The sequence below is a fragment of the Dermochelys coriacea genome, chromosome 2, assembly GCF_009764565.3.
Source record: "Dermochelys coriacea isolate rDerCor1 chromosome 2, rDerCor1.pri.v4, whole genome shotgun sequence".
Lineage (NCBI taxonomy): Eukaryota > Metazoa > Chordata > Testudines > Dermochelyidae > Dermochelys > Dermochelys coriacea.
Window position 1 is genome coordinate 267,531,179 of NC_050069.1, and position 20,962 is coordinate 267,552,140.

The 20,962-nt window shown below is 42.3% G+C and overlaps 1 protein-coding gene across 5 annotated transcripts in view; it reads right to left on the minus strand.

Annotated features, from left to right (window-relative positions):
* The window catches only part of SETD2 (SET domain containing 2, histone lysine methyltransferase), a 143,531-nt gene that overhangs the window by 34,383 nt on the left and 88,186 nt on the right, over positions 1-20,962 (minus strand). For all 5 annotated transcript variants that reach the window (XM_038390574.2, XM_038390571.2, XM_038390575.2 and 2 more), the window contains exons 15-18: positions 18,500-19,175; positions 9,722-9,856; positions 8,443-8,582; positions 2,179-2,290 (exon numbers count right to left, since the gene is read on the minus strand). In XM_038390574.2, coding sequence (XP_038246502.1) covers positions 2,179-2,290; positions 8,443-8,582; positions 9,722-9,856; positions 18,500-19,175 — 1,063 coding nt within the window. The remainder of the gene's footprint in view (positions 1-2,178; positions 2,291-8,442; positions 8,583-9,721; positions 9,857-18,499; positions 19,176-20,962) is intronic.

Genomic DNA, 20,962 nt, shown 5'->3' on the forward strand with positions numbered 1-20,962 from the left:
CCCAAGGGTCCTGGGGTGTAAAGGCCCAGGGAATGAGGGTAGAGCTCTGGAGTCCTTCAGTCCAAGGAGCTTTGCATCTGTCTGGTCTGAGAACAGCGAGGCTCTTTCAAACGGAAGGTCCTGGAGAGACTGCTGGACCTCCGTTGGCAGGCCCAACAACTACAGCCAAGAACACCTGTGCATGGCCAGGGATATAGCCACTGAGACTGTCACATCCAGGGTGGCCTGCAGGGAGGCCCCAGCTACTGATTTCTCCGCCTGGTAGAATCCTGCCTGGACTCCCGGGGAAGCAAGTCTCTGAACGTTGACATGGAGTTCTAGACATTAAAGTCATATCTCCCTAACAACGCCTGATGGTTGGGAGAAGTGAAGCTGTAAACCTCCTGTAGAATAAACCTTTCTACTAAATAGGTCTAGCTTCTTTGAGTCCCCTTTGTCTTAGGGGTCGCTCCAATGCAGCCAGTCTCTCCCTTTTGGTGGCTCCCGAGACCACCAGGGACCCCGGCGGGAGGTGGGAGCAAAAGTACTCATACCCTTGGGTGGGAACAAAGTACTGCTTCTCAGCTCTCCACAGGTGAGCGGCAGGGAGTACAAGTTTTGCCATAAGGCTTTAACTGGTCCCATGGTAGCCTCATTGAGGGGCAGAGCCACTTTAGTCGGCCTCGCCGAAGCCAAGATGTCGACGAGGTTGTGGGAGGATTCTTTGACTATCTCCAGTTGCAGCCCTAAGCTTGAGGCCACCCTCTTCAAAGCTCATCAGGATGACTGTTTAAGTCATCAACAGGGAGCCCTCCTCTTCTCCTTCTGCACCAACTGGGTCCTTCAGGTCTAGATCCTAAGGATCAGTAATGGGCTCGGTACCAGAGTCCGGGTCAGGTGCTGCATGATGGGACAGAGGAGTCCTCTCCATGGCCACCAAATATGAGCATCTGGAATGTGTCCCTGACATCAGGGAGAGGGAGAAACCCGAAGGGTTCCAACTCAGGTCGCACTCCACTGCGCTCCACAAGCTTGGCCTTTTTCTGTGTTGGGGAACACCCCCTCTCAGCCAGCTGCTTCTTATGTTTCTTTTCTGGCACCACTAATAAGGCAGAATCTTCAACTAAACTATGTACAAGAACTATTTACAGTCCAAATGAAAAATAAATAACTAGTGAGGAAAGAAATAGGGAAAATGAGCAGTTCCAGCGACCATCATGAGTGGTAAGAAGGAACTGATGGGGTGCGGGGTCAGCTGGACCCTTTATACTGGCACCATGAGCATGCGGCACCAGGAGGCACTGGAGCCAATCTGACAGGTACCATTGAGGGAAAAATTTCCAGTGACTGTGCTCGAGGCACACACACACCTAGCACGGAATGGACATGTGCAATCACTCAAAGAAGAACTGTAAGCTTTGCTCTCTCAAGTTGCAGAGCATCCCAGGTTCAGAAACATGATTCCACAATGGGCAATGCTGATGCCCAGGTTTAAGAGTATGACATCTATATGAACATACAAATTCTTTCTAGACCAGTAACACAAAATAATTCTCTTTGCTCAGCCAGACTCAAATACTGGATCCACGACACTGACTTTGTAAAAGAGCTAGTGTCAGGGTCTAATATGACCCCAATATGGGTATTTATTTATTTGGCAGGGGGAGGGGGAGCTAGAACATCAGGAACACCTCTAACAAAACAAGTTATCATGCCTGAGAGGGAGTCTACCACAGCCCCCTCCTAGCTCCTGCAAGAGAAGTTCCAGATAAAGAAGAGAAACTTCTTCAGCAGCTATGGAACAGAACGGGTGGTACTAGTGTTCTATTGAACTAGAGGGGGCCAACACTCTACTAATATATTTCCTTATTGGAAAGGGTCACCTATTTCCTGTGCTAAAGGACCAAGGAAAACCTTGTTTAATGGTATACTAAAAAAGCTTTCAGAAACATCTGGCCAGACCATTAATTTGAGCTTTTCAGTCTACATTTAAAAGAACACCTCTATCTTCTGTTCATATTCAGTGAGTATAAGATATTGACATCCATGCTTTCAACAATTTGAATTTTCTCACATGCTTGTATTTGCTGCACAGTAGACTAGTTGGCCGCAGGACTTAGAGAATGACACAATTTTCCACTCCTCCATTTAAAGAAGTGGTGAAAGAGGAGATGTTCCACCGGCTGATTGCACACTTACCTTCATTGGGTTTTCATCGTATGTTGGAGTCCCAAGGTCCATCTCAGCTTCATGTTCGAGGCTGGCATCATCTCCGGGGCTGTCCCAGGTAGGAGGATCCCACTGGGTTTGCCTAGAGAAAGAAGGGAACTGTCTCACTCATATCTTGGAGTAATGGAAGCACACACATGAAATTACCATCATAGCCTCTATTCTTGGAAGCCAGCCCTGATTGCCTTCTTGCAAATAACTGACTGTAAAAAGGACTCTCAACTTTGACCACACATAACCAGTGCCTCACAAAAACTTCCTGGAAAATAATATTTTGAATTGACAGGGATATGAACAGTGTCACATGCATTGAAAGTACTATAAATAAGTCAACAAAAACAGCAATGCATTTCAAGTTGGGGCATCTATGAGCATGCCACTGGATTAGGGACAGATCTAATCTTAACATTGTCCTTTCTTCCAGATCAATAATGACTAATAGCACAATAATGGCATACACAGATGATACCAAATAGGGTAGTTATGAATGCCAGTGAAGACTGAAAATTATGCAGGTCAGACACGTTTATGAAATAAAATGAGGTTCCAAGCTAGTGCATCTGGGGAAATCGTCATATACCTGGGAGACTGTAATGCTGAAAGTTGTAGGGATTACATGAATTTGAAAAGCAACATGGTAGTAAGCAGAAACAGTGCGGTTTTGGTTTGCCTGTACAGAGACATCATGTCACAGAGCCCGAGGGTAGTAGTCTCTTCTCTACAGAAATGAGGTCAGACCACACCTGGAATCAAGTGTTCAGTTCTAGGCATTTCATTACTGGAAAGATGCAGACAAAGAGGGGAGATTTCATAAGAAGTGCAACAAGAATGAACAAAGGACTGGAGAGATTGATTGATTGACGAAGAATAATTAATTTAATATGGAAAAGCTTGGCTAAATTATGACAAATAAGAGATAATTGCCAGCTAAAAGGGTATATCCATCAACAAGGGAGAGAAATTGTTTAGTGTGATCCAAGGTGGGATAAGTACAAGTAATGGGACAAAATGGCGCAATGGAAAATTTAGGCTATCAGGAAAGATGTCTTAAAAATGCTGTCTATTTGACTGTGGAATGGTCTCCTAGGAGAAGTTTTGGAAGCCCCATCCCAACAATGGAATAATTTAAAATTAGACTAATCAAAATCCTGAAGGGGACAACAGAGAACTATTCTGCACTGGGTCCCGGCAGATAGACTAAATGATCAAATGTTACATAGGTTTTTTCCATCTCTAACTTTTGATTCCAAACAAGGCCTGGACTTATAGCTGTCTGTACACTATGGACAAAGTCTGAAACCCTGAAGAAAAGGGACCATCTGGTTTGAAGGTTCTGGTTTTGATTCATCAATGGAAGTACTCAGACAATCATCACAGTCCAAACAAAAACTTATTTTGGGGGTGGAGTCAGGGAGGAGAGTAAATGGTGGATTCTCTGTAACCTGAAGTCTTTAAATCTTCATTTGAAGACTCAGTAAACTCAGCCAGAGGTAAGGGGTCTATTACAGGAATGGGTATGTGAGGTTCTCTGGCCTGCAACGTGCAGGTCAGACCAGATGATCATGATGGTCCCTTCTGACCTTAAAGTCTATGAGAGGACTGTGTGGAAAATTAAATATGCTTGTTTAAATGGACCACATGTTCTTCTGCAAACTTAAGACACTATTTTAAAAACCTACTTAATGGTGCGCAGCTGGATTTTATTCCATCACTACATAAACCATAATATTAAACTAATATCTGCCCCACAGGGAAAAATGGACCAATAAGTAAGAGGTGGAGAAAATGAGTAATCATGCAATCTGACTCTACTGTATCAGCCTTAGAAAGCTGCTAATTAAAAAAAGTGCTTACAAAACATTTCCAGGGTGTAAAACTGCTATGAGTTTAAGTCTAATAAGGTTCAGTCAGCAGTTTCCAAAGCAACTGATGGAGGATTCATTGCCTAAATGTATCAATACCAACAGCTGAAGACTGAATTGCATGTCATTCCTTTTATATGAAGACTCCCAAAACACGGAATATTAATTGCTGTGAGGTAATCAGTAAGGTCTTCCTATTGCCTAGTGTTCTGAAATGTTCCTTATGTTGGCATTACATGGGGCTCGTAAGTCCTAGTACAAATAGGGATAGCACAAAACAACAGAGTCATTTTTTTTTTTAATGGAACTATTCACACTAGCTCTCCTTAAAATAAGGAAACTGAATTCCCATCCAAACCTCTTTTCTGACTGATATTAACCATGAAAACCCTTAACGACCACATAAAGCATAAGAACATAAGAATGGCCATACTGGGTCAGACCAATAGTCCTTCTAGCCCAATATCCTGTCTTCCGACAATAGCCGGTGACAGAGGCTTCAGTGGGAGTGAATAAAACGGGGAAATGTATCAAGTGACCCTCCCCTGCCATCCAGCCCCAGCTTCTAACAGCCAGAGGTTTAGGGACACCTGACTATCTTGGCTAATAGCCACTGATGGACCTATCCTCCATCAACTTATCTAACCCTTTTTCCAATCCAGTTCTACTTTTGGCCTTCACAACATCCTTTGGAAATGAGTTCCACAGTCTGACTGCAGTGTGTGAAGTAGTAGTACTGCCTTTTGTTTGTTTTAAACCTGCTGCGTATTAATTTAATTTGGTGATACAGGGTCTTGTGTTATGTGAAGGGGTAAACAACACTTCTTTATTCACTTTCTCCACACCATTAATGATTTTATAGATCTCTCTCATATCCCCACTCAGTTGTCTCTTCCTAGCTGAACAGTACCTGTCTCCTCATATGGAAGCTATTCCATACCTCTGAGCATTTTTATTGCCCTTCTCTGTATTTTTTCCAATTCTGATATATCTTATTTGAGATGGGGCAACCAGAACTACATGCAGTATTCAAGGTGTGGGCATACCATGGATTTATATAGTGGCATTATGTTTTTTATCTGATTTATCTATCCCTTTCCTAATGGTTCCTAACATTTAGTTAAGCTTTTTTGACTGTTGCTGCACATTGAGCAGATGTTTTCAGACAACTGAAATGACTCCAAGATCTTTTTCTTGAATGTTAACAGCTAACTTAGACCCCCATCATTTAGTAGGTATAGTTGGGATTATGTTTTCCAACATGCATTACTTTGCATTTATTAACAATGAATTTAATCTCCCATTTCGTTGCCCAGTCACCCAGTTTTGAGAGATCCCTTTGTAACTCTCTGAGTCTGCTTTGGACAACTATCTTGTGTAGTTTTGTATCATCTTCGCAAACTCACTGTTTACACCTTTTTCCAGATCATTTACGAGTATGTTGAACAGCACTGGTCCCAGTACAAATCCCTAGGGGACTTCACTACTTACACATCTCCACTGTGAAAACTGACCATTTATTCCTACCCTTTGTTCCCTATCTCCTAACCAGTTACTGATCCATGAGAGGACCTTCCGTCTTATCCCATGACTGCTTAGTTTGCTTAAGAGCCTTTGGTAAAGAACACAAGAATGGCCATACTGGGTCAGACCAAAGGTCCATCCAGCCCAGTATCCTATCTACTGACAGTGGCCAATACCAGGTGCCCCAGAGGGAGTGAACCTAACAGATAATGATCAAGTGATCTCTCTCCTGCCATCCATCTCCACCTCTGACAAACAGAGGCTAGGGACACCATTCCTAACCCATCCTGGCTAATAGCCATTAATGGACTTAACCTCCATGAATTTATCCAGTTCTCCTGTTATAATCCTAGCCTTCACAATCTCCTCAGGCAAGGAGTTCCATAGGTTGACTGTGCTCTGTGTGAAGAAGAACTTCCTTTTATTTGTTTTAAACCTGCTGTCCATTAATTTAATTTGGTGGCCCCTAGTTCTTACATTATGGAAACAAGTAAATAACTTTTCCTTATTCATTTTCTCCATACCACTTATGATTTTATATACCTTTATCCTATCCCCCCTTAGACTCCTCTTTTCCAAGCTGAAAAGTCCTAGCCTCTTTAATCTCTCCTCATATGGGACCTGTTCCAAACCCCTAATCATTTTAGTTGCCCTTCTCTGAACCTTTTCTAATGCCAGTATATCTTTTTTTGAGATGAGGAAACTACATCTATACGCAGTATTCAAGATGTGGGCGTACCATGAATTTATAGAAGGGCAATAAGTTATTCTCCGTCTTATTCTCTATCCCTTTTTTAATGATTTCTAACATCCTATTTGCTTTTTTGACTGCCGCTGCACACTGCGTGGACGTCTTCAGAGAACTATCCACGATGACTCCAAGTTCTCTTTCCTGATTAGCTGTAGCTAAATCAGTCCCCATCATATTTGTATGTATAGTTGGGGTTATCTTTTCCTATGTGCATTACTTTACATTTATCCACATTAAATTTCATTTGCCATTTTGTTGTCCAATCACTGTCAAAGGCTTTCTGAAAGTCCAAGTACACCATATCCACTAGCTCACTCTTGTCCATGTTTGTTGACACGCTCAAACAATTCTATAGATTGGTGAAGCATGATGTCCCTTTACAAAAGTTGTATTGCTTCTTCCCCAATATATCATGTTCATTTATGTGTTTAGTAATTCTGTTCTTTACTATAGTTTCAACCAATTTGTCTGGTACTGAAGTTAGGTTTACCAGCCTGTAATTGCCAGGATTGCCTCCAGAGCCTTTTTTAAAATAGGCATTACATCAGCTATCCTCTAGTTATCTGGTAAAGAGACTGATTTAAGCGATAGGTTACATACCACAATTGTTAGTACTGCAATTTCATACCCGAGTTCTTTCAGAACTCTTGGTGAATACCATCTAGTCCTGCTGACTTATTATTGTTTAATTTCTCAGTTTGTTCCAAAATCTCCTCTATTGCTACCTCAATCTGGGACAGTTCTTCAGACTTGTCATCTAAAAAGAATGGCTCAAGTGTGGAAATCTCCCTCACATGCTTTACGGTGAACACCGATGCAAAGAATTAATTTAGCTCCTCCTCCATGGCCTTGTCTTCCTTGAGTGCTCCTTTAGCACTTCAGTCATCCAGTGGCCCCACTGATTGTTTGGTGGGCTTCCTGCTTCTGATGTACTTCAAAATATTTTTGCTATTAGTTTTTGTGCCTTTTGCTATTTGCTCTTCAAATTATTTTTTTGGCCTGCCTAATTTTGCTTTTACACTTGACATGACAGTTTATGCCCCTTTCTGCTTTCCTCAGCAGGATTTAACTTCCAACATTTAAAGGATGTGTTTTTGTCTGTAACTGTCCCCTTTACTCCGTTGTTTACTTATGGTGGCATTTTTTATTGGGGGTATACATACAGTTTGAGCCCCTACTGTGGTGTTTTTAAAGGTTTCCATGCAGCTCACAAGCATCTCACTCTTGTGAAGCTGAATATATACTGGTCAGATCTAAAAAACCAATATTCATCCGATAGAATAGGCCACAACAGTAATGGCAACTTATTTAACATTCAACAAGAAAACAACACTCCTTTCTCTGATCTCTACAATGCTGACCACAGCTTTAAGGATGGGAAGGCTGAAAAGGGGGAAATAAATCTATGATGCCAAGAAGCTATAATCACCTTGGAGAAACAGCAGTCCTGTAAGCACATCTAAGAAACAATAACATGTTGCATTTACATGGTATCTCATCACAAAAGCTCTGAGCACTTTAAGAGACTACATACGCTACTATTTGTATAGCACCAAAAGTGTGGTACGTATTTTACAGAGAGGTAAACAGACAGGACCCCTACCCCCAAAAGCTTACAATCTGATGTATTCAAGAACTGCTTCAGCCACTGCTGGAATAGAACACAGCAGCTGTTTAAACAGAGCACAGCAGCATTACACAACATTTTAAGATAGGAAGATAAGAGGAAAACAGTTTCCAATTGAAGCTGAAGTTTGTATGTGTGAAAAAGATTTGCCAAACATTTCATCAGGTTGCTGGGGCTAACATCTCTCCACTTACAAAGAGACACTTACAATATCACAGAGTCTTTAATGATTTAAGACCTCTAGAAGGAGAGGACCCCTATCATTATTCTGGGTTATCGGCTCAGTGCTGACAGAGGGACACTGCTAAACGAATCCCCAGCCTACCTCCTGCAGCACCTTGCAGAGACAGCATTGTAGAGATAGGACAATACACTGCACAGTAGTCTGGAATACCACCAACACAGAATAAGGGTGCAGTTTTTACACATGAATAAAAACACCAACACTGAATAGGTAAGTGAGCATTTACCTTGTGATCACATGGTAATAATAGATCTTCCCCTCTGGATCTCGGGCTGTTTTCCAGTTGGGAGGGAGGACAATGGTTTTGGGTTTTGGAGGAGATGGCGGCGGTAGATCCAGAAGATTGTTGGTCACTACCAGCTCTGGCTAAAAATACCCCAAGGACAGCAAAGAGAGAAAGATGAGCAAACAACAACAACATTACAAAGTTTTTAATACAAAGCTACAGTGTATAAGAAAGTAATGGTTACCTGACCAAGTCCATTTATAAAGCAGTAGTCCAGCGGGCCACGTTTCACTTTCAATGTGATGTTTCTGATTAACTTAGCAAGTTTAAGACCATGTCTAGACTAGGAGTGCTTAATATGTATAGGAAAATTGGCATACTATACCAGCAAAGTGCTCCTAGTGTGGACACAGCTATACCAGCAAACATGAATGAAACAAGCTATACTGGTAAAAGTACAGATTTGCTGGTATACTTGCATATGCACTTGGGGCTTCTGATGCCATAGTTATGTCAGCCAAGGATCACATCCCAATTGATGTAGCTATGTCAGCAGAAGTCTGTAGCGTAGACATAACTTTAGGCAATCAATAGCTTCAGAGAAGTCTATGTCATTCTGTGAGATGGCTGACAAGAACAGCACCAACAGCCCTTTTCACGCGATAAAGGCTTAGTATACTGAATCCAGTTTGAAACCAAGGCCACTACAGAACCTAATCACTTTCCTATACAGTGGGGAGACAGGAGGCTGGTAGGGAGGCAGAGATTTCCCTTACACAGAGCAGCGTTGAGGCCAGATCACTAAACACAGCACAAGTGATTCTCTTTTCTCAGGACAGAGAACCAAGCTTAGGAATCATTCACAGCAAAGTCCACACAGAGAGAGGGAGGAGAGAAGGACATGTCATTTTAAGATACATAGCTTATGAGAGTATTATGTGTACAAATGCTATTGAGTGGGAGACAAGAACAGTGGACATGAAATTGACCAGCCCGTCTCACAATGCCAGGCAGTAGAGCAAGGGAAGGGATGCTGTTTACAAAGGAATCAACTCTAGATTTTAACTACCCTTTTGACAGTAAATCCACTGACTTTCTAGTTACAATTTAAGGGAAATGGAAAGGATATTGTCCTCCCCAACATAAATGGGAAACAGGGGAAAGGGTACACCAAATGGGATAGACATCACACCGTTGTCTCTCATGGGTCATGAAAAAAATTGAATCCCGTAAGTTGCTGGCATTTTACAAGGCAGGACTGTAACGCTCCAGGCCTCACCTGCTGTATGGGCTGAGGCTGTCCGGCTGCTACGATCGTTGTTACTGCTGTCGTCGGCTGCACCACTACTCCCTGTGGATGAGCTGTGTAAATCTGCTGCCCTTGGATATACTGAAGACCTGGCTGTGCATAACTCTGAAACAAAGCAAGAGAAACTGGGAAATCAGTTCCCTTATTGAAAATCTTTTGTTACTTCTGTGATCAATGATGGAACAAAGAAACAGGGTAAAACAGGTTTTGTTTCAAGACGCAGTGGAAAGTGGAATATACTGTTTCTGTTGTACAACTGTTCTGGAGCAGGAATATGTATCAATGCATTTTTAACTTCATAAAATGTTTTAAATAAATTTGATAGATCTTTGTTCTTCACAGGAAATTTAAGTTTAAAAAAATATGTAAAATATTCTATTTCTTGGGATTCAGAACTGCTATTCCCTCAGTACTAGAAGAAAACTACAAAGTTGAGCAAAATGGATGCAATTATGAACTTGCGTAAGTCAAGAAACAGGTTCACAATGAATAAAACCTGCAATGCATTTTAATTTACAATGGCATTTCTGAGCCTCTGACTGGTGATAGCCATCTTGTTGAAAACAAACATCAATGTCTGCCATAAAGGGCATATTGCATGCATCTTCTCACTGTAGATAAAGTATTATCCAAAGAAGGGATGTCTTGGATCTCTCCCGTATAAAATATCTGGTATCTCATCTCTTATGTTGAGCAAAACTCACTGCCAGTACTACTTCAGATACCACATGTACAACCTATGAAATACCAGTTTTCCAGCAGAATACTGATACTTAAAGGAATGACACCTTGTTCTTCCACTGGACAGAAGCTTTCAGTCATTGAACCTTTTCAGCAGGACAACTGAACATAAGAATGACCATATTGGGTTAGACCAATGGTCTATCTAGCCCATTATCCTGTCTTTTAACAGTGGCCAGTGCCAGATGCTTCAGAGGCAATGAACAGAACAGGGCAATTATCGAGTGATTCTTCTATAATTATCCAGTCCCAGCTTCGGGCAGTCAGAGGTGCAGGGACACCTAGAACACTGGGGTGCATCCCTGAGCATCTTGGCTAATAGCCATTGATGGACATATCCTCTATGAAGTTCTCTCATTCTTTTTTGAATCCAGTTATAGTTTTGGCCTTCACAACATCCCCTGGCAATGAGTTCCACAGGATGACTGTGTGTTGTGTGCAGTAGTACTTATGCTTCTTTAAACCTGCTGCCTCTTATTTTCATTGGGTGATCTAGGTTCTGGTGTTATATGAAGGGGTAAATAGTACTTCCTTATTCACTTCCTCCTCACCATTCATGATTTTATAAAGCTCCATCATTGAAAAGGGTCTAGGTATAATCTGCACCTGTAGACTGAGAAGGCCCTATGCAACAGGGCATGAGTCCCTCAATAAAAAGACTCAGACATACTGGTACCAAGCGAAGTGTGATCAAAACATCCTGGGACACAATATTAAAAAAACCAAAACCCTGAAATTATCAAATATTCTGAAATCCTTCATTCTCCTGCAATAATCACTTTTAGGTAAATATTGTCTATTACAACTCTGGGTGAAATCTGCACTTGTCAACTAAGTAGATGAACAATTTTTTGAAAAATAGTGGACCAGTTTTGAATAAAACATAGCTGCCCTAGACTTGAGTACTGTACACAGGTTGAACCCACAAGGGCTAATATGATCCACAGATATATAAACTGGGGAATCATAGAAGGGACCACAAAGGTCTTCTAGTACAGTCCCCTGCACTCAATATAACATCTCTACTCCTACGCGTTGGAACAGAGGTGTTATATTGTCTCTGCATTTAGCACTAGTACAGCCACTAGTGGAATACTGTATCCAGGTCTAGTATTTAGAATTCAGGAAGGATGTTGATAAATTAGAGAGGATTCAGAGAAGAGTCATGCGAATGATTAAAGGATTGGAAAACATACCTTACAGTAATGGCTTCTGGGTTTTGGGGTTTATTTATTTCACTTTTGGGTATTTTTTAAAGCAATTTTTGAGTTTTATGCAGATGTCCAAAAATCTGATTTTTTCAGGGCTCTCTCTTTATATATACTTTAATCATAATATATATAATTACAGTAGCATATACTGTAATTAGCAATCTCTTTGTAACATTCCGTAGTGGGCTTTAATGAAGTACTGTTTCAAACTGCATAATGTTAAAGCACACAATATTCAAACTGCATGATGCTAAAAGAAAGAACCAGCAAGGTCTAAATAGACCAATTAATGCTCAACAAATCTGTGTACTTTAAAAATCATATCCATATAGTCTGCATTACTGCTCTGTATAGACAAACCCGTAGATCCAAGTAACCATTTCCCACCTTTCTCATGTTTATCCAGTAAACACCGATTTCATTTTTGAGTGAGAGAGAGAGAGAGAGAGAGAGAGAGAGAGAGTGAGTGAGTGTGTGTGTGTGTTGGGGGTGTTTATTAGTTGAAACCTAAGACTGGAAGCCCTACCCATAATTACAGACTCAAGAAGCTCAGTCTATTTAGTTTATCAAAGAGAAGGTTCAGGGGTGACTGATCACAGTGTAAGTACGTACGCACAAGGAATAAAAAATAGGTAAGAGGACTCTTCTGTCTAACAGACAAAGGTATAACAAGACCCAATAGCTGGGAGTTGAAGCTAGACAAATTTAGACTTAAAAAAAATGTACATCGTTAACAGTGAGCATAATTAACCAACAGAACAATATACCAAGGTGCATTCTCCATCACTGGGAGTTTTTAAATCAAGATTGGATGTTTTTCTAAAAGTTATGCTCTAGTTCAAATACGAATTAATTCAGGGGAGTCCTATGGCATGCGTTATGCAGGAGGTATGACCAAATGTTCACAATGGTCCTTTCTATGCCCATAATCTATGCATATATATGATCATCTCTCCCATCTCCCACATCAACTAGTGACTGACCTCTCCGTTACTGAAATTCCTGTATTAAACTTTCAGTTTTGGTTGCACATCAGCAGGAAATAGTCTTTAAACATGGGATGTGAACTGGCTATTTTTTTAAGTTGGCATTACACAAAAATGATTCATGAAGAGTGAATGAATATACTTACGTCACCCTTAGATGCACTTATGTGCTTTCATTATCACTATATTTTTCAATATTAATAGCAATTAAGACTACTTTCCATTTATGTCTGAGGAGGTTAAAGTAGCTAAAAACTAATGAATTCTCATCACTGATTTGAAATATTGCATGTATTTTACAGCTTGGTAAACTGAGGTACAGAAACGTGAAGTGACCTGTTTAAGGCCAGTTATAAAGCAATAGAGTGGAGTAGAGAATTTATGACTTCTGGCTCCCAATCCCCTATATCTAATCACAATCCCTCCAGTAATGGTATTACACATCTGTGTATTTAAAGTCTGTACCATAGCCTAGTTATGACTGTGATCGGCACAATAAAAATTATGCTACAATCAGCCCATGGAGTAACCATGACAATTACATGTGGAAATGGAAGATTATGTGCAACTCAGCAAGCAACAACATAAAGCTGATAGCATAAAAAACAAACAGGAGTTCAGTTTTCTCCCTTGAATTGACAATCAAGAAAGTGAGTGGTTTCAGAGTAGCAGCCGTGTTAGTCTGTATTCGCAAAAAGAAAAGCAGTACTTGTGGCACCTTAGAGACTAACAAATTTATTAGAGCATAAGCTTTCGTGAGCTACAGCTCACTTCATCGGATGCATTTGGTGGAAAAAAATGCATCCGATGAAGTGAGCTGTAGCTCACGAAAGCTTATGCTCTAATAAATTTGTTAGTCTCTAAGGTGCCACAAGTACTGCTTTTCTTTTTAAGAAAGTGAGTGCGTTTTGTTATTCCCTTACTGTGCATGCTCCTATTTGAATAGTAGGATGCATGTGATGTGACGGAGAGACTGCCGAGACTCATCAAGCCCTCGTGATGTGACGGAGAGACTGCCGAGACTCATCAAGCCCTCGGATCGCTACCCCTTCCTGCTTCTCCACGTGGGCACCAATGATACTGCCAAGAATGACCTTGAGCGGATCACTGCGGACTACGTGGCTCTGGGAAGAAGGATAAAGGAGTTGGAGGCGCAAGTGGTGTTCTCGTCCATCCTCCCCGTGGAAGGAAAAGGCCTGGGTAGGGACCGTCGAATCGTGGAGGTCAACGAATGGCTACGCAGGTGGTGTCGGAGAGAAGGCTTTGGATTCTTTGACCATGGGATGGTGTTCCATGAAGGAGGAGTGCTGGGCAGAGACGGGCTCCATCTTACGAAGAGAGGGAAGAACATCTTTGCCAGCAGGCTGGCTAACCTAGTGAGGAGGGCTTTAAACTAGGTTCACCGGGGGAAGGAGACCAAAGCCCTGAGGTAAGTGGGAAAGCGGGATACCGGGAGGAAGCACAGGCAGGAAGGTCTGTGAGGGGAGGGCTCCTGCCTCATACTGGGAATGAGGGGCGATCAACAGGTTATCTCAAGTGCTTATATACAAATGCACAAAGCCTTGGAAACAAGCAGGGAGAACTGGAGGTCCTGGTGATGTCAAGGAATTATGACGTGATTGGAATAACAGAGACTTGGTGGGATAACTCACATGACTGGAGTACAGTCATGGATGGTTATAAACTGTTCAGGAAGGACAGGCAGGGCAGAAAAGGTGGGGGAGTAGCACTATATGTAAGGGAGCAGTATGACTGCTCAGAGCTCCGGTACGAAACTGTGGAAAAACCTGAGTGTCTCTGGATTAAGTTTAGAAGTGTGTGCAACAAGAGTGATGTCATGGTGGGAGTCTGCTATAGACCTATAGAGGTGGATGAGGCTTTCTTCCGGCAACTCACGGAAGCTACTAGATCGCATGCCCTGATTCTCATGGGTGACTTTAATTTTCCTGATATCTGCTGGGAGAGCAATACAGCGGTGCATAGACAATCCAGGAAGTTTTTGGAAAGCGTAGGGGACAATTTCCTGGTGCAAGTGCTAGGGGAGCCAACTAGGGGGAGCGCTTTTCTTGACCTGCTGCTCACAAACCGGGTAGAATTAGTGGGGGAAGCAAAAGTGGATGGGAATCTGGGAGGCAGTGACCATGAGTTGGTTGAGTTCAGGATCCTGACGCAGGGAAGAAAGGTAAGCAGCAGGATACGGACCCTGGACTTCAGGAAAGCAGACTTTGACTCCCTCAGGGAACAGATGGCCAGGATCCCCTGGGGGACTAACATGAAAGGGAAGGGAGTCCAGGAGAGCTGGCTGTATTTCAAGGAATCCCTGTTGAGGTTACAGGGACAAACCATCCCGATGAGTCGAAAGAATAGTAAATATGGCAGGCGACCAGCTTGGCTTAATGGTGAAATCCTAGCGGATCTTAAACATAAAAAAGAAGCTTACAAGAAGTGGAAGGTTGGACATATGACCAGGGAAGAGTATAAAAATATTGCTCGGGCATGTAGGAAAGATATCAGGAGGGCCAAATCGCACCTGGAGCTGCAGCTAGCAAGAGATGTCAAGAGTAACAAGAAGGGTTTCTTCAGGTATGTTGGCAACAAGAAGAAAGCCAAGGAAAGTGTGGGCCCCTTACTGAATGAGGGAGGCAAGCTAGTGACAGAGGATGTGGAAAAAGCTAATGTACTCAATGCTTTTTTTGCCTCTGTTTTCACTAACAAGGTCAGCTCCCAGACTGCTGTGCTGGGCAACACAAAATGGGGAAGAGATGGCCAGCCCTCTGTAGAGATAGAGGTGGTTAGGGACTATTTAGAAAAGCTGGACGTGCACAAGTCCATGGGGCCGGACGAATTGCATCCGAGAGTGCTGAAGGAATTGGCGGCTGTGATTGCAGAGCCCTTGGCCATTATCTTTGAAAACTCGTGGCGAACGGGGGAAGTCCCGGATGACTGGAAAAAGGCTAATGTAGTGCCCATCTTTAAAAAAGGGAAGAAGGAGGATCCTGGGAACTACAGGCCGGTCAGCCTCACCTCAGTCCCTGGAAAAATCATGGAGCAGGTCCTCAAAGAATCAATCCTGAAGCACTTAGAGGAGAGGAAAGTGATCAGGAACAGTCAGCATGGATTCACCAAGGGAAGGTCATGCCTGACTAATCTAATCGCCTTTTATGATGAGATTACTGGTTCTGTGGATGAAGGGAAAGCAGTGGATGTATTGTTTCTTGACTTTAGCAAAGCTTTTGACACGGTCTCCCACAGCATTCTTGTCAGCAAGTTAAGGAAGTATGGGCTGGATGAATGCACTATAAGGTGGGTAGAAAGCTGGCTAGATTGTCGGGCTCAACGGGTAGTGATCAATGGCTCCATGTCTAGTTGGCAGCCGGTGTCAAGTGGAGTGCCCCAGGGGTCGGTCCTGGGGCCCGTTTTGTTCAATATCTTCATAAATGATCTGGAGGATGGTGTGGATTGCACTCTCAGCAAATTTGCGGATGATACTAAACTGGGAGGAGTGGTAGATACGCTGGAGGGGAGGGATAGGATACAGAAGGACCTAGACAAATTGGAGGATTGGGCCAAAAGAAATCTAATGAGGTTCAATAAGGATAAATGCAGGGTCCTGCACTTAGGATGGAAGAATCCAATGCACCGCTACAGACTAGGGACCGAATGGCTCGGCAGCAGTTCTGCGGAAAAGGACCTAGGGGTGACAGTGGACGAGAAGCTGGATATGAGTCAGCAGTGTGCCCTTGTTGCCAAGAAGGCCAATGGCATTTTGGGTTGTATAAGTAGGGGCATAGCGAGCAGATCGAGGGACGTGATCGTTCCCCTCTATTCGACACTGGTGAGGCCTCATCTGGAGTACTGTGTCCAGTTTTGGGCCCCACACTACAGGAAGGATGTGGATAAATTGGAAAGAGTACAACGAAGGGCAACAAAAATGATTAGGGGTCTAGAGCACATGACTTATGAGGAGAGGCTGAGGGAGCTGGGATTGTTTAGTCTGCAGAAGAGAAGAATGAGGGGGGATTTGATAGCTGCTTTCAACTACCTGAAAGGGGGTTTCAAAGAGGATGGCTCTAGACTGTTCTCAATGGTAGCAGATGACAGAACGAGGAGTAATGGTCTCAAGTTGCAATGGGGGAGGTTTAGATTGGATATTAGGAAAAACTTTTTCACTAAGAGGGTGGTGAAACACTGGAATGCGTTACCTAGGGAGGTGGTAGAATCTCCTTCCTTAGAGGTTTTTAAGGTCAGGCTTGACAAAGCCCTGGCTGGGATGATTTAACTGGGACTTGGTCCTGCTTTGAGCAGGGGGTTGGACTAGATGACCTTCTGGGGTCCCTTCCAACCCTGATATTCTATGATTCTATGTTTGCTGATACGTATAGGAGAGGGATGCATTTTTATGCTCTTCGTGAGGTCTCCCCTTCCATCATAAGGGATCCAACTTAATCTCTTCATTGTATTTGGAAAATGCAAAAAATAGACCCAAGAGTGGATTTAGTGCTTCTAGAAGGAGCCAGACTGATACTAGCAAAATTGTCTGCAGAAAGTCTACAGCAGGGAAAGCCATCTCACAATGCTCAATCCTGACCTAATGGGACTACCTCTAGTGATGCGAGTGTCGTAGGGGAAGGCTTTAGTCTCCATGGCCCAATCAGTCCTGGTTGATCTGCTGAGAATGCCAATACGGAGCAAATTAGTGGTGTGCATGTTTTTTGTGATGGACACCTGTCCATGAGGAATTGAACTGACTAGTCAACTCATTTCACACAGCCCACCAGACAGGTGGGAAGTACCAAGATCAGATGGTGATAATTATTGATCTGTGCTGAATTCAAACCAGTGACCTACAAATGAAAGAACATTTGTCCTATTAGCAACCCTCTGAGCCATCCAGTTACCCATGTGCTGCATTTGATGGAACTTTGAATCAGCAACACAGCTGTTACTTAAGATCAAATAGCAGAATCTTTATTAATAGGCAGAAGGAGTCCAAGCTTGATTTTTCAGAGGGCCAGACTGAGTTTAACCAAACTGGTTAGGGAATCGAAAGAGAATGAGTACGGAACACTACATTTTTTGTCGTCATTTCAAGATGTGGTTTCAAACAAAACCCCTCACACCACTGATGGATTGCAGTAAATTGCATGGAATCAGTATCATGGAGTTCTAGCATTATCACAAACTACCTCTTAACCCTCAATTCAGGGCAGCAGAATCCCTGAAGGGGTAGATTTCATTGTACTGTATTCCAACAGAGTCTTCCATTTCAGAATTGCAGTAACGCTCTAGGGTGCACAGGTACTGCATTCCATATACTTTACAGAGCCCCTTAGAGCCCTTGGCCACGTTTCTAAAGATCCACCCAAGGGTTAGGAATGTTAAGTAACTACACACCTGCATGTTTTACTGCCTCCATAACATACTACGCAAGAGTATAATCCCTTGCCCAGAAGTATCTGTTCACAAAAACAGACAACATTAACAGAAAAAGTAATGGATAAAACACATATAGAATAGGAAAAATCTCTCCAACTGCTAAGCACTCAGTCCCAATGACTAAGAGATGCTTTGCTGTGCACATTAAAGAAAAAATCTTAATAAATTGGAAGTCTGATTTACCTAGACCTCACAAAGCAGGCCCACATGATTAAATTGCATCAATGCGCCAGACTCACCAGATACTAGAATTAGAAGTGTTAACTGTAGAAAAATTTGTCTTCCAGCTAGCAATCTAACTCCTTTCATTGTCTGGTGCTTATTGACAAGCTGTGTTTGAAGGGTTCATTATGCATTTTCTAATAGAGAGTTACCTGTACAATTGGTGGAGTAGTCTGAGAATAAGGTGATGTCACACCATAAACAGTCTGACACGTCTGTCCTGGGTAATATATGGTTGGCTGAGACTGGGCCGGAGAGTACTGCTGTTGCACAGCTACAGTCTGCTGATTGGAATCCCATACTCCATAACTCTGCCCCTGCACTGGACCCGGGGCAGGCACTGGCAAGACAGCTACATTAGGTTCCTGATGGACCACGGTGTCACTTTGTGCTACGTACTGAGGAGCAGAAACCTCCATCGTTGTTGCTACATGTTGTACTACTGGTACTGGCTGAGGAGTAGTCAGGGGTGGTTCGACTGTGTGCCCAACCAAAGTCTGGGGATGCTCATAGGCTGCAGGAGAGCACATGGGATCCAGGCTCGGCGTGGGTAGTAGCACCTTCCCAGCATTGGGGTTGCTGGGATCCACATAAGCCTGCATGGGATAGCCAGGGGGATAGCCAATAAAGCTGTGGTGGGGAGCGCTGTAGCCCATGGAATCGTATGGAAGTGGGGAAGTCATCCCTAGGTTCTGTAGTTGCTGCTGCTGTTTCTGAGCCTCCCGCTGAGCTACCTCCTGTTCGAACAGCTTCCTGCGTTCTTCCGTGGACAGCTTGTTGCGATCCTTGAGCCGCACTTTCTTCTTAGAAGAAGCGGGTGTGTCATACCTGAAAAAAAGAACCACTTCATAAATTCTGCCTCAGAGCTAAACAGATTATAGGGGTCCCCTTGGATGCTATTTATAGATAAAGGCCCATCAATAAATGCATTAAAAACCAAAAGGAGAGGGAAGGTAGGAGTCATAACAGAATATTTATTGCTCCAAATTGAACCTTGGAACACATTTCTTAACTTCAGAGTGAATTTTAAAATTCTTTTAAAGAAAAGATAGCCTGAAATAGAGTGCAAAAGAAAAAAAAAAAAACTTACTAGGTTTGGACATTTTCTCCATTTCATACACAGACTCATATTCTCTGCATGTGTGCAAAAGACATTCACATATATATACACACACATATATGTATAGCATTACTTTTCTAAAAAGCCCGTTCAAAATAATGCAAAAGATCTTGTTCGTATCAACACAGGCAGATCTAATCCTGAAACTTAACCTTTTGGTGGAGGAAAGAAAACCAGACTACTGAAAGAACCCCAAACGAAGCATCCACTACCACACCAGATTAAAAAAAAAATAAAAAAATCCAGTGCAAGTTTATTCAGACCAGCAGACAGCTATAGCTTACACGTTCCATTTCTGGGCTCCCTCAAGCTGCATTTGCATAAGTAAAAGTTAATGTAACTTGTTATACGTGGGGTAAATGTAACATGTTATCCAGTAATAGAGGCATTCCCAATCTTTTTCATAGCATGGTCCATGTCTTAAGTTGCTTGGTCCCCTCTCTTCCCATTAACAAACATCTCTGTGGTCACTACAGTAATGGCCTTTTGGAAAAGTAATATTAAGAAAAGAATATTTTTAGGGTTTTTAAACGCGCTTTTAGCAACTGGAACATGAAGAAGCCAGAACTGTGTGATTATTCAGCCTTTTGCGAGCCAACAGTGGTTCAGACCACAGCTGGGTAGCCTCTGCCATGTTGCAATATAATGCATAAGCAAAAAGAGTTTGGGCAAATGATATTTCCAGTGGGAACCTAAACCTTAGAATTCCCGAACTATTGTATATTTACACTGGCAAGTCTTAATTATGAATTAAGAGGCTGACATTGAGTAGCATCCAAAAATATTGAGGAACCTCATGTCACTGTTTTCCCACTCTTGTAATGTTCATTCCCCTGGAGATTTCCCTCTTCACAGCTGCATCATGGCTCTGGGTCTGTCAGAGCATTTAAGGATTTTAGCAGAGCAACACAGGTAATTATGCTGTCTCTGTGTAACATACATTTTATGTTCCTTTATGCCCTCAAGTTCAGGCAATGCAACCCAAGAGAAATTGTGCTGGATAATCTAAACAATATCTATTGCATTATAACTTTTCCTAGTGGTCAACAAGATAGCAGATAATATTACACTGATATTTCTATTATAGCTCCCTTTTCATAGGCTCATAAATTTCTCAAAATGTATCTGTTTTGGCTGATATTTTCCATGCTTCGTGACTCTCAATTTTTTGATAAAGGGAATGAAGTGTATTCGCTGATCTGGAGCAAGGGTTAAAAACATTCAAACTTTTCTGCCACAAGAAGATTAAGACTTCTTTGCACGCATAACTCAATATTGACATTCAACCACTGAGACCTTTTGGAACGTTAATTATTTCTGAATACTAGTCTCCATCTTAATTTGCAGATGTTGTTTAAGAACAATGGAATTATAAACAACTGACTTCCATTTAGAGTTGTGCTATTTACTGGACCACAGATCTGCCTACAAATATGTGGTTAGATTTTTTTTCTGTTTATTTATTTATTTAAATAGGAGTCTTATTTTTCTTCCT